The sequence below is a fragment of the Sinocyclocheilus anshuiensis genome, unplaced genomic scaffold (genome assembly GCF_001515605.1).
Source record: "Sinocyclocheilus anshuiensis isolate Anshui unplaced genomic scaffold, SAMN03320099.WGS_v1.1 scaffold35, whole genome shotgun sequence".
Classification (NCBI taxonomy): Eukaryota; Metazoa; Chordata; class Actinopteri; order Cypriniformes; family Cyprinidae; genus Sinocyclocheilus; species Sinocyclocheilus anshuiensis.
This window is the reverse complement of record NW_015552558.1, coordinates 1,053,443-1,068,822: the sequence shown is the minus strand read 5'-3', so window position 1 is coordinate 1,068,822 and position 15,380 is coordinate 1,053,443. Positions and strand designations below refer to the sequence as shown.

Genomic DNA, 15,380 nt, shown 5'->3' with positions numbered 1-15,380 from the left:
TCTTTGGATTTGAGACTTTAGTCTTTGCAACTTTACAGATCTTCTTTATGCACCAAGAGCTTGTAACACTCCAAAGAGAAAGGAAAAATTGAAATCGCATCATATGACCCCTTTAATGCGTTTTGTTTTACAGTTGCTCTCATGCAATTTATACATTTTCATGAGAAAGAATTGTGAGCACATCCATATTTTCTCTGTCTTTCTCATAGACTCAGGTATTAAAGACACAGTTTGACCTGAAGCGGATGACTATGGAGAGATGGAGTAAAGTTGAGGAACTCAGACACTCTATAAAACTAAATAAAGTAAGAGCCTGCAAACTATTTTTACATTTACATTTGTTTATCAAAAATGAATAACAAATGATCCAGTTACCAGTTCCTAAAATGTTATTATAATTATGTTCAAAACGTTGTTCTTTGCAGACAACATACAAAGGTCACATCAATCATAAGCTTTTAAATATTTAAATACTTAACACATTACAAATGAAATATTATGTTAAAACAGATGACAAAACTGCCACCTAAAGTGTTTAAGAATCTCATCCTATTAGTTTACCAAAGTAGGAATGCATTTCACACAAGGCCTTTCATGATATTTGCTATTTCTCTTTTAGGAGAACACAGAAAGAGAGATGGCATATAGTGTTGAGGTCTTCACTGCACTGCAGCAGTTTATTGAGACGAGCCAGTCTGAGCTGCTCAGGAAGATGAAACACACACAGAAAACTGAAGAGAAACGTGTAGGGAGCCTCATTAAAGAGCTGGAGATGGAGATCACTAAACTGAATGCTAGAAACTCTGAACTGGAAAAGCTGTCATGTTCTGAAGACCACCTCCACCTTATACAGGTTACTCTTCTGTGCTTAGCAGCTGGATGTGCATGTTGATCATTTAGAATAATAAAACAATGTACAGTATATTTCAGTATGAATTTAGGACATTCTTTAGTGTGTTTGGTGAAAAAATATTCAAATACTGAAGGTTGTGACACAGGATGATGACTTTAATTACAGTATTTGCATTTGACCCTCCCAGGCTTTCCGTAGCCCAAGTGAGGTGCCTCAGTGTAAAAGTTGGTCTCAGGTCAGTGTGCACACCCGTCAGGGTCTGGAGGTGCTCAGAGAAACCCTGAATGCTGCAGAAGAACTACTGAAAACACAAATATACTCTGTCACAAAGAGAGGTTACTATTTTTGTTATTTGACAGCTAAAAACAATAACTAAATGTTAATATTCTAATTGCAAAGGATGTGATGGGGATTTTTTTTCCCCCACAGAGCTTGAGGCAATATCCGAGTATGCAGGTATTATAATATAATTAAGATATGGATGTATACATTTTATATGGACTTTGACTATAACCGATCTATTAAAATCTCTCTCTTTTTTTGAATCTTGGAGCCATCCTTACTAAAATCTTTGAACAATCTTTTAAGAGTCTTTTAAGATCATTTAATCTTTTTTTCCCCTTGAATCTTTAAACAATCTTGAAGTGTTATTTGATTTCTTAAACTATCTTCAATCTTTACTTCAGTCTTTGAACCATTTTGAAACATAATCTTTAAAAAATATATATTTTTGTTTAATGCATTTAATGTTTTCCCACTTGAATCTACAAACAATATCGGATCTTTCCTTAAAGGGGTCCTATTATTCTTTTTCACTTTTTTAATTTTAGTCAGTGTGTAGTGTGTATGTTTGGGCATAAAAAAGATCTAGAAAGTTACAAATCTCAAAGTCCACTCCAAAGGGAGATATTTCTTTTTTTTTAAATCCCTTTTCAAGAACTACAATGAACGGCTCATTTGGACTACAGCGTTGGTTTCCGGGCTTTGTGATATCACAAAGCGGCTCATTAGAATATCATTACAAATAATTCCCGCCTACAGAAATTCGAATGGTTGGGGGGTGGGGAGGGGCGAGGTTGTGGTTAGAACGCTTGGTTGAGTGAGTGCATCAGATGAGACGATGAAGAAGAAGTGCTGCTGCAGAGTGAGTGCATCAGAGAAAATGAAGAAGAAGAGCTGCAGTGCTGTAGCGTAAAATTTTCGGCATGTCTAGAACAATTCTTACAAGTACAACACGACGTAGCTGGGCACCGCGGACAGACGCCGAACGGCGCCGCCGGTGTACCTACACTCATAGAAAATAATGTATTTGAATTTTAAAGACGTGGCGCGACGCTGCGCTTCTCGTCCGGTGTGCGACCGCCTGCAATGCTGTTTTTTTCACCTCCGTGCCCAAACGTCTTTGTTTGAGCTTCCGAAAGCGGATGATGTCAGGAAACAGTGGTTGCAATTTATTTTTTAACTCTGTTCCTGAGCATTATATCCCCAATTTGTTATTGTGTGCTGCGCATTTTACTGAGGACAGCTTCAACAACACGAGGGAGTACTGTGCCGGATTCGCCCAAAAGTTTTTGTTGAATTAATAATGTAAATTATGTGAAAAATAATGCGTTTTTCGAACCACCAAGCATGAGAGCATGTTCTAGTACACCCCCAAAACAAAATCAAGACTTTGTAAAAGAGAGTGTGATGAAACCCTAAAACACATTTTTTTTTTTTTTAAAGATGTTAACATACATGAACAGGTTGCACATCAGTAAAAACAACTTTAGCACTCATTATGTCTATTATTGAGGTAAAAGTGGTTATTTTTTCATTTTTTGAAGGAATTTTGTTCTTCCGGTTCAAAAAGCAAAGTTGAGCCTATGTCACGAAAAGTGACATATAGGCTATGCGTTAATCTGGAGTGGTGATTGGCTGCCGTACAAGTCTACGTCATCAGTTTTTGAGCTTTCTTCAGTATTATTCATGAGCACGAACTCTTCAGTGTTGCCAATGTAGCTACTTTGTAGCTAGATTTAGCGACTTCCCTGCCCCTTTTGAGACTTTTTTCAAAAGTTTAGGGACAAATATAGCAACTCCTTGGACAAACCTTATCTAAGTTCTCATCTTGCCCAAAGATCTACGTTCGTCTTTATATAGATCAGTGAATTTGTCATTGTGATGTCATCTAGTGACATTTAGCTACCAGTTTTAGCTACTTTAAATTGAAAGCAGTTGGCAACACTGGAACTCTTATGATCCAATCACTGCGCTGTAGTATTATGCATAAGGTCGTTTTACAGCGGAGAATTAAAATCTCATGAAAGAGCTTCGCGCTGTCAGTTCATTTCTGTAAACATGAGCGTAACAAATTGACAACACGTGGAGCGCGCAAGAGTCGTTTCTGCACTGAACGCTGCAATGAGTTTAACAACACTCGCTGCGTGGATCATAGTTCATATCCAGACTGGAGCAAGCGTGTTTCAAGTTTATGTGTACATAGTTCATATTCTCCCGTGCTCCAAACATAAACTAGCACGCGCACATATCATGTCTTCTTCAAATAAAAGATGCACAAATAAGGTTATGCGCTGATACAGCGACAGCTGTGGCTCGTCTGATTATGAACGCGATGACATGATGGATTATTGTGATACACAGCAAACAATGATAGACCGAAAATTCAAAGATGAGTAAACAGAAAGTAACTGCCTTTATTCTTTCTGTTTTAAAGATATTTTAATATGAATTTGTCTGTATAATGAGTGTGTTGTAGGTCTGTGTTTTATTGGTTGTTTTCTCCCCTCTTCCCACCCTCTACACTCCCACTTTTAGACGCCCATTTCTGGAGTCTTTTTCAGATCCAAGGTGTGAAAGACCAGTGCTGAAACGGGGGTTCATGACACTTTAAACAATCTCAAATCTTTATTTAAATCCTAGAATCATCTCGAGTCCTTGAACCATTGTGAATCTTTTATTGAATCTTTGAGCCATCTTGAATCTTTAATTGAGTCTTTGAATCATCTTGAATCTTTTCATTTTTTTCCCCCCTTGAATCTTTAACAAATTAGAGTCTTTATTTGAAACTTTGAACCATCTTGAAGCTTTACTTTAATCTTTAAAAATCTTACACACTTACAGTTCTGGTACATTTATTCGTTACAGTCAAACATGTGGATACACTATAATACACGGCTATTTTCAGAAAACTTACTATGACTTTGCCTGATGTGATTCTTGCAGTGGATATGACCCTTGACCCTGACACAGCAAACCCCTGGTTGGTGGTGTCTGCAGACAGGAAGTGCGTGACCGACGGCAACGAAGAACGCAGCGTTCCAAACAATGCGGAACGTTTTGACAGAGCACCATGTGTCCTGTCGAGAGAGCCCATCTCAAGGGGAAGGACTTATTGGGAAGTTGGAGTCTCAGGTAAAACAGCATGGGACTTGGGAGTGGCCAGGAAATCTGTCAACAGGAAGGGTTTGGTAACACTGAGCCCACAGGATGGTTACTGGGCAGTTTGTCTGAGAGGGGGCAGCGAGTACAGGGCCTGTGACTGTAAATCAGTGCTTCTGTCACTAAAAACTCTTCCACAGAGAATTGGTATATATGTAGATTACGAAAAAGGTCAGGTAACATTTTATGATACGAGTGCATGCACACATATCTACTCATTCACTGGACAGTGCTTTACCGAGAGCCTACTGGCTTACTTCAACCCAGACATGAATGACACAGGAAATAACAATGCCCCACTGGTTATACAACCTGTCAGTACTGACAGTGGGGATCAGACATACGATATTGTAACAATATGAAGAATGACAATCAACAAAAATATAAATGTAACAGAGCAAACATTGTCAGAATTAAAACAATTGATGTAGAGTGATGATACTTGTTATTCTATTTAAATATGCTTATTGATTTTTGTTGAATGAACTGTATATCCAATTAGTTAAATGATGCAATGAGAACACAAACTATTGTTTTTTCCAGATTTGATTAAATGTGACATTTGTGATTCATAGATAAATAAAGTTTCCCAATCACTTGTAATTAAATGTGTAGAATTTAATTACATAAATTTGCACTTTTGCAGTTTGCATCTTTTACAGTTTGCATCTTACACACACACACACACACACACACACACACACACACTAAAGCTTCCTTTCATCCTAGTCTTGTAATCTGATTTTCTCCATTGACCTCCTGTTCTTGTCTTTACTACAAACACAACAGCCAATCAGATTATTAGACAGCTACTATAACTACAGCCAATCAGAGAGAAGAATTCTCAAACCATATGCTGCTCGTCTTTATAATAAGTTGATGATCATTACACAGTTAATGATCGGTGTTTGATGTTGTTTGTTCATGGGGAAGATATGAAATATTTGCATTCATACACAGTGTAGGCTATTTGTAATTGAGAAACGCTGTGAGACTGGCAGGAACACAAGTAACTGAGAGGAGGAGCTGCAGAGAGAGATTAAGCAGATTAAAGCAGGATTGATGAAACAGCATCTTTCAAAGACAGAGAGAAACTAACAATCAGATCTAAAACGAGAGAGAAGTTTCATGCTGCTGCTGATGAGTTGACTGTGAGGAAGACAGAAGTACAGGTGGACAACAGGAGAGGACAGACCACTTGAGAGAAGATGAATGACATAGACAGGTGCCGAGAGGAGGATTAACACTCACTAAAGCTCTGTGCAGAGTGCAGGAGACTCACAGAGACACATACAGGTATGTCACTGAGAAAACTTTACACAGCTTATTCATTATACATGTCAGTGCCATCCATGTCTTCCTGTTCATCTGCATCAGCATCACTGTATTTATTTGTCTAGATTTAAATGTTTTCGTTATTAAAGGAAGTTGCAATAAAATCTGGCAATCTGAAGCTTGAGTCCATGCGCAAGTTTGCTTTCACTAGTTAATAGAAGTGGTCCTGCTGTTAAATAAATGAATGTATAAAAGTGCTTGACATCACTTCCTGAATCCCTTTCCTCAAAAAGGCAGTGATTGGTTGGGTCTGGTAGTTCTCATAATGTCACTGGCAGTGGATGAGACAGCAGGTGACCTCCCCGTGAGGGATGTGGGCTTGAGAGCAGGGCTGATAACTGTTCTCACAGGTGTGTATAGAGCTGTGTGTTTATTTGGGTTAAAGATCATTTGTATTTTTATTTCTGGTTTCTTTAAATGAGTGGAACTGGTCAAGATTTTATTTCAGATACAGATCAAGACACCAGAAACTGGAGAAGACCACCACAGGTGCTCAAAATAGTATATATATATATATATATATATATATATACTGTATATATATACAGTATACTGTAATGTATTGCTATTTATTATTTAAAAGATAACGTGTCTCCTTCAGAATTTCAGAAGGGATCTCAAAAATGTCTCAAACTGTTCTCAAAAGTCAGTGGACTCAAACATTCTGAGCTATGCTATCCTCTAGTTTTTTACTTGTGTAACTATTAGTTATTACTACAAAATCATGAATGTTAGCCAACTGTGCAATCCACATTTTATTATGATGTATTTTTCTCATTGTATAATTCTCATTTGCGCCTAATTTTAATATCTCTCATTTTAGAACAAACAATACTCCAAGTAAATATAGGCTACCATAATTGTGAACTACTTCTGCAGTATCCTGGGCTAAAGAATAGCAACTTCTGAGCAAATACTGTAAACAGTCCTTCGGGGCATTAAGTCTCTCTGTCTTTATACAGATCGCCAGCGATTGTTCAGAATACCACGCGAGCAGCTGGAGGACCAATGTCTCCGAATACAGGAGGAGAACACACTTCTCAAACAACACAGCCGCACACAAGAGCAAAAACTACGCAGGTAGGCCTACACAAACACTAACTAACTGATCCATAATACCAGGAGAAAGCTTTTGTCATCATTTCCATTAATCTCAATTGGCACAGCCTAGAAAGGATTAGTGCTTTAATGTAAGTTTTGTCTATTTCAGGTTGTCAGCAAAACTGCTGCGATTAAAGCAAGGCCCTCCGTCTGCTGGGAGGGATGGAGAGCTGGAGGACACTATTCAAGAGCTAGAGGCTCATGTAGCGACTCTAGAGAGTCAGAAGCGGGCGCTGCAGAGCAAACTCAGTTTAGCCAAACAACACATCTTAGACCTGGGCGTCAGGACACATTACAGGCCACGAACAGGTGAGGAGTCACTGGGCATGATAAACTGGTAATATTGCTGTATTGCTTTGGACATACACCATGGTAATACAGTGGTGGCTTGTAAATATAAAGAAGAATGACTTAATAAGCCAGTGCTAAATCAGTACTTAATAAATCACCACAGTACTTTTTGTAAGGGGTATTTATTTGGTGTTGTATTCCAGATTTGATTCAGTATCTACTCTCTCTTTCTCTGTCTCAGGGCGAGGTGTGGATGGGGACGGAGGGGTCAGACGAGCTGCCCAAACTGCTCCTGCTCGCTATGGCATCAGTTCACAGGAAGACACCAGAGGAGAGATAGACAGATTGTAAGTTGACCTGTGGGTATGTGTTTGTGTATGTTTTTACAACATACAACATATATAACATATAAATAGGTCATGAATGTTCATGATATGTTATGACTGGGATGATACTATTTATATCATCTACATTTTTATGGGATTCTATGTGAGTTACAAACAGCAAACTGCAAACTTAAAAAAAAAAAAAGACTAAGTCATAACCTGAGTAATAGTGATGGTCAATACACAAAAAATATTGTCCTCAATGTTCCTGCCTCTTTCTCCTATTTATATGCAGACTTGCATTACTCAGGTTTGTTGGATGTTTTTGTGTTTACATACTTTGCAATTCTGCAAAACACAGTATAGCGCCTTGCTTCATATACCTGCAACTCAGCTAAAGCACACAAAGAAAAAAAGAAAGTAGGAAAGAAAAAAATATATATATTAAAAACATTTGCATTCTTAATCATATGGCAGAATTCATAGAGACTCTAGATCTGCTTTCACACAAAAAGACTCTGCTAATTTATTTTGCCTAAAATAGACTTAATTTAAGTATATATTCCTGATGATCCGTATGCATATGATAGGACACTGCTGCCATGCTATTAATAATCAAATAACAAATGTGTTGCTAATGCAGTGTATTACCTTGCGCGTGCTTTATTGTCCATATCTGGCTTTTACATCCATGTTTCTAATTTTCCAGCTTGTTTTTTTTTTTCTCTCAGCAGATCTACCATCATAGAAAATCAGCAAGGGAGGGTGGCAGAGCTGGAGCTGTCTGCTCAGTCTCTTAGAGAAACACTCAGAGACAAAGAGAAAGAAATTGAAGGTATTGTGAAAGACCTGCGCAAGCAACAAGCCGATGGACACAGGTAGGATAAAGCATTTAAGATAAAGCTTAAATGCTCATTCAGTTACTATTCAGAATCAGTCAACAACACAGCATGCATGTAACAATTTGTATTCTTCTTTACAGACTCATTATAAAAGATAATGTAGATGTGATAAGATTGCAGAAGCAGCTTTCTGAAAAGAGCACCTCCCTTCTGGTCCTTCAGGAAAAGTTTGCTGCTCTTCAGGAGGTGAGCCATAATACCAAAACTGAGCAAAAACAGTGAAAAATATTATCTGTTTAAAGGATAGTGCATTTACTATTGCTTGTCTCTGCTTTCGGCTTGACTGAAAAAATAATGCACCAGAATGGTAATGAGAACATTGTACTGTACAAAGTCACATTTGTATACCATTTGTGTAATCCTGGTGTACACATGTGCACTGACTTTTTTCATAATAATACCCATGTGCACATCACATTTTTGGTCCCCAAAATGGTGGGCATTGTAGTGGGCACTCACTGTAGCTGCTGTCACATCATCATAGTGATCATGAGTCTTCCACTTGAAATCATTGGTGTAATGTCTTCCAAATTATATTTCTGCATTAAAACAAACCATCATCATTCGTCTCTCTATTTGTGCTATTTCTTAAGGCTTATGAGAACCAGCTGGAGGAGGTAAGCTTAACCTGAAAATAAACATTTCTCAAATGTTGCACTTTTGACTCTTTCTTCATCACAAAAAGTATCATACAAACATGTACAATGTCTGAGAATAATATTGGATAAATGTGGTTCTGTTGTATGTCTTTTTTGTCTTATATGGGCAAATATACTGTAGGGCCAAAGGTCTTTAAAAGAGAGCCAAGGAGCACTGCTAGGGAAGGTGGAGGAGCTGAGTGAACTGTTGAAACAGGAGAAGCAGAGAGTGCTGACACTTGAGGGCCAGCTCAATGCTGCCACACTTTCACTGCAAGCTCTGGGGGAGGTACTGTTCGAGTTGCACTTTTGCTCTTTTGTTTTAAGTTTTCGTGTTTGCAGTCTTTTACTAACATCTGTTTTTCAGCTTCAGGAGAGGGTTTCAGACCTGGAGGGGGAGAGGAACCTCCTGAAGAATAGCTATGATTCACTTCTGGAGTGGTGAGTGTTTCAGGTGGTAGGCAGGGGCGTTGATGGGGGGACAACCAGGGACATTTTAATGGACAGGTGATTTCCTAATGTTAGTGGTTACATAACCATGCCAACCGCTTTTCAATTTATGTCCGTCCAAAAAAATAATAGCACCAGTTGGCTCACTAGCTGTATGTAACTGATGATTTTGGAATAACTTACTTAAAATGAGTGCTGTCAAATGATTAATCGTGATTAATCGCATACAAAATAAACGTTTTTGTTTGCATGATATATGTGTGTGTTCTGTGTATATTTATTATGTATATATAAATACACATACATACAGTATATATTTTGAAAATATTTACGTCTATATTTATATTCATATAATTTATATTATAAATAAATATATTTCATATATAAACATAACATATTTTTCTGAAATATATACATGCATGTGTGTGTATTTATATATACATAATACAAATACACAGTACACACACATATATTATGCAAACAAAACTTTTATTTTGGATGCGATTAATCGCGATTAATCGTTTGACAGCACTACATAAAATGTAGTTTATCATAGTTTATGATTGTGCAAAAATCAGAAAGCACAAACTTTTGTATCAGGTTGCTATGCTCAAACACTAACTATAACTGTAGAATACAAGATAATAGTGAAATTACAAGGAGAAATTGGGAAATCTACCCAAAAGTCAAGAAGTCAGACAGATTTACAGAGGAAATTAACCAAATATTCTCCTCAAATTTTTTGACAATGAAGCATACATGTAAATTTGATCTAGTGTTATACAAAACTGACCAAACACACAAGCTTTTATCACAGTCTTTTTATTTAATGGAGAAAATATCATGTAATCATGGAAGTGTAAAATGAATGACCGTCATAAGAACATATCATAAGAACAACAAGTCTGATCCAACGCTTACATTTTTCAAGATTACTGTTTTGATCTGGGGTTTCATATATTTATCTTCTGAAAGGTCAGTTGGGCCTATCCATACAATTTTGTCACAGGCTTCTTGTATTCAGCCTATGGACCTGGTTGTAGGTTTATGTATTTTTGGCCCCCAAAACATCCTATAAATAACCAAAAAAAAAAAGGCCTACAATTTTTGTATGTTTAAACTCACTGGTTTCCTCCATAGCACTATGTCTGTTCAGAACCATCAAGAAGGACAACATGAGAAAAAAGACAAAAGAAATGAAAAATTTAAAGAAGAGAGTTGGAGAGAGGATGTACAGAGGCTTGAAGAAAGACTGGAGGAAGAAAGGAAAGAAAAGAAAATGCTGGAGCAGGAGAAGGAACAGATGAGACAAGAGAATGACCAGGTTCAGAAGGAGAAGGCACGAGATAGAGGTAAGACTCATGCATTGCCAGACTTTTGACTAGCAGCATCACTTCCTTACCATATCTCAGCTTATTCTGGAAGTGCTCATCGTAGCAGCTTTAGTATGTGATATTGTGTACACAGAGACTCCTGGACATTGTGTAGTCAACATGTCATATTGGATTGTCAATATGCTAAATGTATCAAATGTTCTAGTTCTTTAATGTGTTAATGCACATCTTTGTAATAAACTGAATGTGTTTCAGATATGGTTATGTTCCTCAGAGAAAAACATGACTGCTTGGAGCGAGAAGTCCTGCAGCACAGGCAGGAAGTCACATCTTTGCAAGAAAAACTGGACTCTGTTACAAAAGTAAAATTTGCTGTATTGGGCTAAAATTTACTTCTCAAGCAGAATCTTGGGCCAGATATTCAATTCATTAGAATAATGTCCATATTCTGTTTTTCGTTCTCTATCAGGAGTTTGATATGAGTGTGGAAGATCTGAGTGAGACTCTGCTGCAGATTAAGGTAAGATGTTTAGTTTCAAAAGTTGCATTTTTAGATATTTCAAAACATTTAAGCAGCTATATAATAACATTTTGCTTTGCTTGTTTCATTCCCTCTTTCTGTTTCTTTCTTTATTTGTGTGCTCTACTCTTAGGCCTTTAGAATGCAGCGGGAGACTCAAGGGATGATGTGTTTCTTGAAAACAGACGAAAAGATAGAGGAAACATCAAAGGACTTGACTGCAGTACAGGCTTCACATGCAGAAACTGTTTTGGAACTCCAGAAAACAAGGGATTTATTATTACTGCAGCATCGACTAAATGCTGACCTTCAGGTACACACACATTTGTAGTGAGAATGCGGTATATTACAACTGTCACATATATTGCTCAGAATATTGCTCTTTTCATTCCACATAAACCAAAACATCAACCATTACACCTATTTTCTTTTATAGAATGAGATGAAGACAGTTATGGAAAAATTTGAGAGAGAGAGGGAGGAGAATAGAAGGAGGGCAGGTGAAAAAGACAAATTGTTGAAAAGCAGAAGCCTTCAAATCAGCAATTTACAAGGTTAGAGATTTACAATATACAAGAGATTGGGGCTAGATGTCACAAGTGGTAATGATGCTTGCTATATATATATATTATTTCATATTTAAAAATAACAATTACAATATGTATGTCTGTATAGACACTGACTTTTAAAAAATAAACCTACGCTAAAAATGTTGAATATAGTAGATAAGACATTGACAACTAGCCCCGTTCTCCCCTATTGCTCTATTTCCAGTTAATAATGCATGTATGATGACATCATATTTTCATCTATTATTTTAGCTCAGCTCAAAGACATAGCGTACAGCCCTAGAAACTATAAGCAGACCATACCCCTGCAGTACACCTGGACAGGGCTGGAACAAGAGTCAGTCAAGCCTGCTGCAGAGGGCGCCATAATCACACAGCTGCATGGAGGAGAATCTCTTCTGGAGATCCATCTAACAGGAGCCACCTTTACACCTCTGGGATTGAGACTAATGGGACAAGGCACAGGAGATCACCAAGGGGTTGCAACATTTTGCACCTATGGGTTCCTCGACTTTGAAACCCTCTCAACTTCATTAATATCAGGTGGACAGCCAAATTATGGCTTCACCTCGCATTACGCCCTCTCTGAGTTCGACCTGGAGAAGCTCAGGGTTCAGGATGGGTCCATCACTATTGAACTGCACCAGGCGCTTGGAGGGGTACAATTTATGACCCGTGGGAGAGCGAGGATTTCTCTGATGGGAGCTCTACAGCGCAGGGGTGAACGAATGAAAAACAGAACCAACATCACAGGTGATATAAAATAAGGTCACATGAACTTTGCAGTAAAATAGCTTTATATGCGTATATAGGTGTGTTCGATTTGGCATTCTTTTCACTTTTATAGCTCTTCATTGCAATAATATTTCCCACTGAATTTTTAAGATCATCTTGCCCTTTATTCTGCAGGAGCTGAAGGGGAAGTTATAGGAATCCTTGAGTTTTGGGTGTGTTTACAACCTCAGGTGGAACTCACAGAACCTCAAATGGAAAGAGCCACAAGTAGAATAGCTATAAGACGTTTTGGGTGTGTTTACACCCTCAGGTGGAACTCACAGAACCTCAAATGGAAAGAGCCACAAGTAGAATAGCTATAAGAGACACCAGAGGTTCAGAATGGGCTCATGGGGAACCAGAGGTAAATGCCAACACATACCACATGGTGGGGACAGGGCTTTTTAGGAAAGCCTTGAGAGCATAGTTCACCCTAAGATGAAAATTCTGTTGTTTACTCACACTTATTTGGTTTCAAACCTGCCATTGTGAAAAAGAAGTACACTTTATAATACTTTTATAGTACTTTTATATACTATATACGGTAACACTATTTTAGGGTCTCTTAACTAGTTGCTTAATAGCATGCTAGTATATTAGCCATTTATTAGTACTCATTAAGCACATATTAATGCCTTATTCTACATGACCTTATTCTAGATCCCTAATCCTACCCAATATCTAAACTTAACAACTACCTTACTAACTATTAATAAGCAACAAATTAGGAATTTATTGAGGGAAAGGTCATAGTTAATAGTGAATAGTTGTTCCTTATTCTAAAATGTTACCGTATATACTTTTATATACTTTTATAGTACTTTAGAGTACTTATTAAGGAAGTTTTCAGGCACTTAACTTAACATGGAAATGTTTTATACTTTAAATTTATATTAAATGCAGTTAGCTGAACTTTAGAGTCTTTTTTGACCCGTTTAAGTAGAACGTCTTTATTGTAATTTCGTACTTTCCTCTATTGTCTTTAAAATATGATTAACGTGTACTGAGAAGCATTTATGGGTAACTAAAATACACTTTTAATGTCATTTCTGTTTAAGCTTTGTAATTGAAATTTTAAATGTACATGCCCTTTTGTATGTTAAGTATTAAGTAAAACTTTTAATTTAACATTATTACAAAGTGCACTTTTTAAAAGTATACTTATGTGTGTTAAGACAGTCATTAAAGTGTATTCTTTTTAAGTACGCTTAAGTGGACTTCTATTTCATTAACATTGATATCTCAAAGTACAGCTTTTTAAAATATACTTTAAATGTTGTGTACATTCAGTACAATTAAGTGCAAAAAATCTGCTCTTTTCCATACAGTAAAAGCATACAGTGAACAGTAAGTCCCAAAAAAATATAAAACAGAAAAATAGAAGCACCAAGAGTGCCGTAACAATAGTTCCTAGTAGTTTTATTGTGCTTTTTATCATTTTTGGAGGTCAACAGCCCTTGGTCTTTTTATGCTTTTACTTTATGAAAACAAGCAGCTTAGAGGCTATAAACATTACCAGTTGTATAGAACACCTGCATAGAACATAGTTATGCAGAATAAGGCATTAATATCAGCTTTATAAGTACTAATAAACAGCCAATATAATAGGCATGCTAATAAGTAACTAGTGAGAACTGGTCCCTAAACTAAAGTGTTACCGAATTTATTACCTGAAACTGATAAGCATGTGTTTTGTGTGTGTGTGTTGCAGGAAATATATGATTATGGCATAAGTAAAAGCATACAGTGAACAGTAAGTCCAAAAAAAATATAAAACAGAAAAATAGAAGCACCAAGAGTGCCGTAACAATAGTTCCTAGTAGTTTTATTGTGCTTTTTATCATTTTTGGAGGTCAACAGCCCTTGGTCTTTTTATGCTTTTACTTTATGAAAACAAGCAGCTTAGAGGCTATAAACATTACCAGTTGTATAGAACACCTGCATAGAACATAGTTATGCAGAATAAGGCATTAATATCAGCTTTATAAGTACTAATAAACAGCCAATATAATAGGCATGCTAATAAGTAACTAGTGAGAACTGGTCCCTAAACTAAAGTGTTACCGAATTTATTACCTGAAACTGATAAGCATGTGTTTTGTGTGTGTGTGTTGCAGGAAATATATGATTATGGCATAGGGATACCCAATGAGCTTGAGGTGGTACTGGAGCGCTGTGTGGGCCTCAGTACCCGCTGGCCAGGACTACTCCCTGATGCATACTTAACATATCGCCTTTATGACCTACCACCTCATTCTACACCCATAATTCAATGCTGTGTGGATCCTGTCTTTGAAGACTCAGCGAGCTATCCATTAGCTGTAACCACAGATTTATTAGAATACCTGAATGTGGGCAGCCTGTGGGTGTATGTGTTTGATGACAGCGAACGTCAGACTCCTCCCACATATTTGGCAAAGACACCAATCCCACTACGAGGCCTTGCGGCAGGCAGACCAATCAGAGGTAATCATTCCGATCAGGATGCAATTAAACAGAAGCTTGATTAAATAAAAAAATGTAATTGGGAATTTAATTCTGTGCATGCACTATCAGTCAAAAGTTAGGAATAATTAAGATGGTTTTAATGTTTTTGAGAGAAGTCTCTTATGCTCACCAAGACTGCATTTATTTGATAAAAATAAAGTAAAAACAGTAATATTGTGAAATATTTACAACACTGATAATTAAGATACAGACCCATCATTAATAATTGAGCACCAATGATGATAAATAATAAATAAGCATCGAATCAGCATATTAGCATGATTTCTTAAGGATTGTATGACAGTGAAGTCATACAGAGAAGTCTGGAATAATGGCTGCTTAAAATCCATCTTTGCCAT

The 15,380-nt window shown here is 37.1% G+C and overlaps 2 protein-coding genes across 2 annotated transcripts in view; both read left to right on the top strand.

The window, feature by feature from the left end:
* The window catches only part of LOC107664648 (E3 ubiquitin-protein ligase TRIM21-like), a 13,368-nt gene extending 8,669 nt beyond the window's left edge, over nt 1-4,699 (top strand). Inside the window, exons 3-7 of the mRNA XM_016455266.1 lie at nt 210-305; nt 620-853; nt 1,041-1,188; nt 1,283-1,309; nt 4,079-4,699. Coding sequence (XP_016310752.1) covers nt 210-305; nt 620-853; nt 1,041-1,188; nt 1,283-1,309; nt 4,079-4,656 — 1,083 coding nt within the window. The 3' untranslated portion in view covers nt 4,657-4,699. The remainder of the gene's footprint in view (nt 1-209; nt 306-619; nt 854-1,040; nt 1,189-1,282; nt 1,310-4,078) is intronic.
* A 521-nt stretch (nt 4,700-5,220) lies between these two features.
* Nucleotides 5,221-15,380, top strand: part of rpgrip1 (RPGR interacting protein 1) — a 13,937-nt gene continuing 3,777 nt past the window's right edge. Inside the window, exons 1-20 of the mRNA XM_016455312.1 lie at nt 5,221-5,590; nt 5,863-5,979; nt 6,078-6,132; nt 6,590-6,709; nt 6,840-7,039; nt 7,263-7,368; nt 8,079-8,225; nt 8,330-8,435; nt 8,843-8,866; nt 9,030-9,176; nt 9,255-9,328; nt 10,478-10,689; nt 10,927-11,033; nt 11,141-11,191; nt 11,325-11,504; nt 11,628-11,745; nt 12,013-12,513; nt 12,670-12,780; nt 12,861-12,898; nt 14,652-15,000. Coding sequence (XP_016310798.1) covers nt 5,895-5,979; nt 6,078-6,132; nt 6,590-6,709; nt 6,840-7,039; nt 7,263-7,368; nt 8,079-8,225; nt 8,330-8,435; nt 8,843-8,866; nt 9,030-9,176; nt 9,255-9,328; nt 10,478-10,689; nt 10,927-11,033; nt 11,141-11,191; nt 11,325-11,504; nt 11,628-11,745; nt 12,013-12,513; nt 12,670-12,780; nt 12,861-12,898; nt 14,652-15,000 — 2,731 coding nt within the window. The 5' untranslated portion in view covers nt 5,221-5,590; nt 5,863-5,894. The remainder of the gene's footprint in view (nt 5,591-5,862; nt 5,980-6,077; nt 6,133-6,589; nt 6,710-6,839; nt 7,040-7,262; nt 7,369-8,078; nt 8,226-8,329; nt 8,436-8,842; nt 8,867-9,029; nt 9,177-9,254; nt 9,329-10,477; nt 10,690-10,926; nt 11,034-11,140; nt 11,192-11,324; nt 11,505-11,627; nt 11,746-12,012; nt 12,514-12,669; nt 12,781-12,860; nt 12,899-14,651; nt 15,001-15,380) is intronic.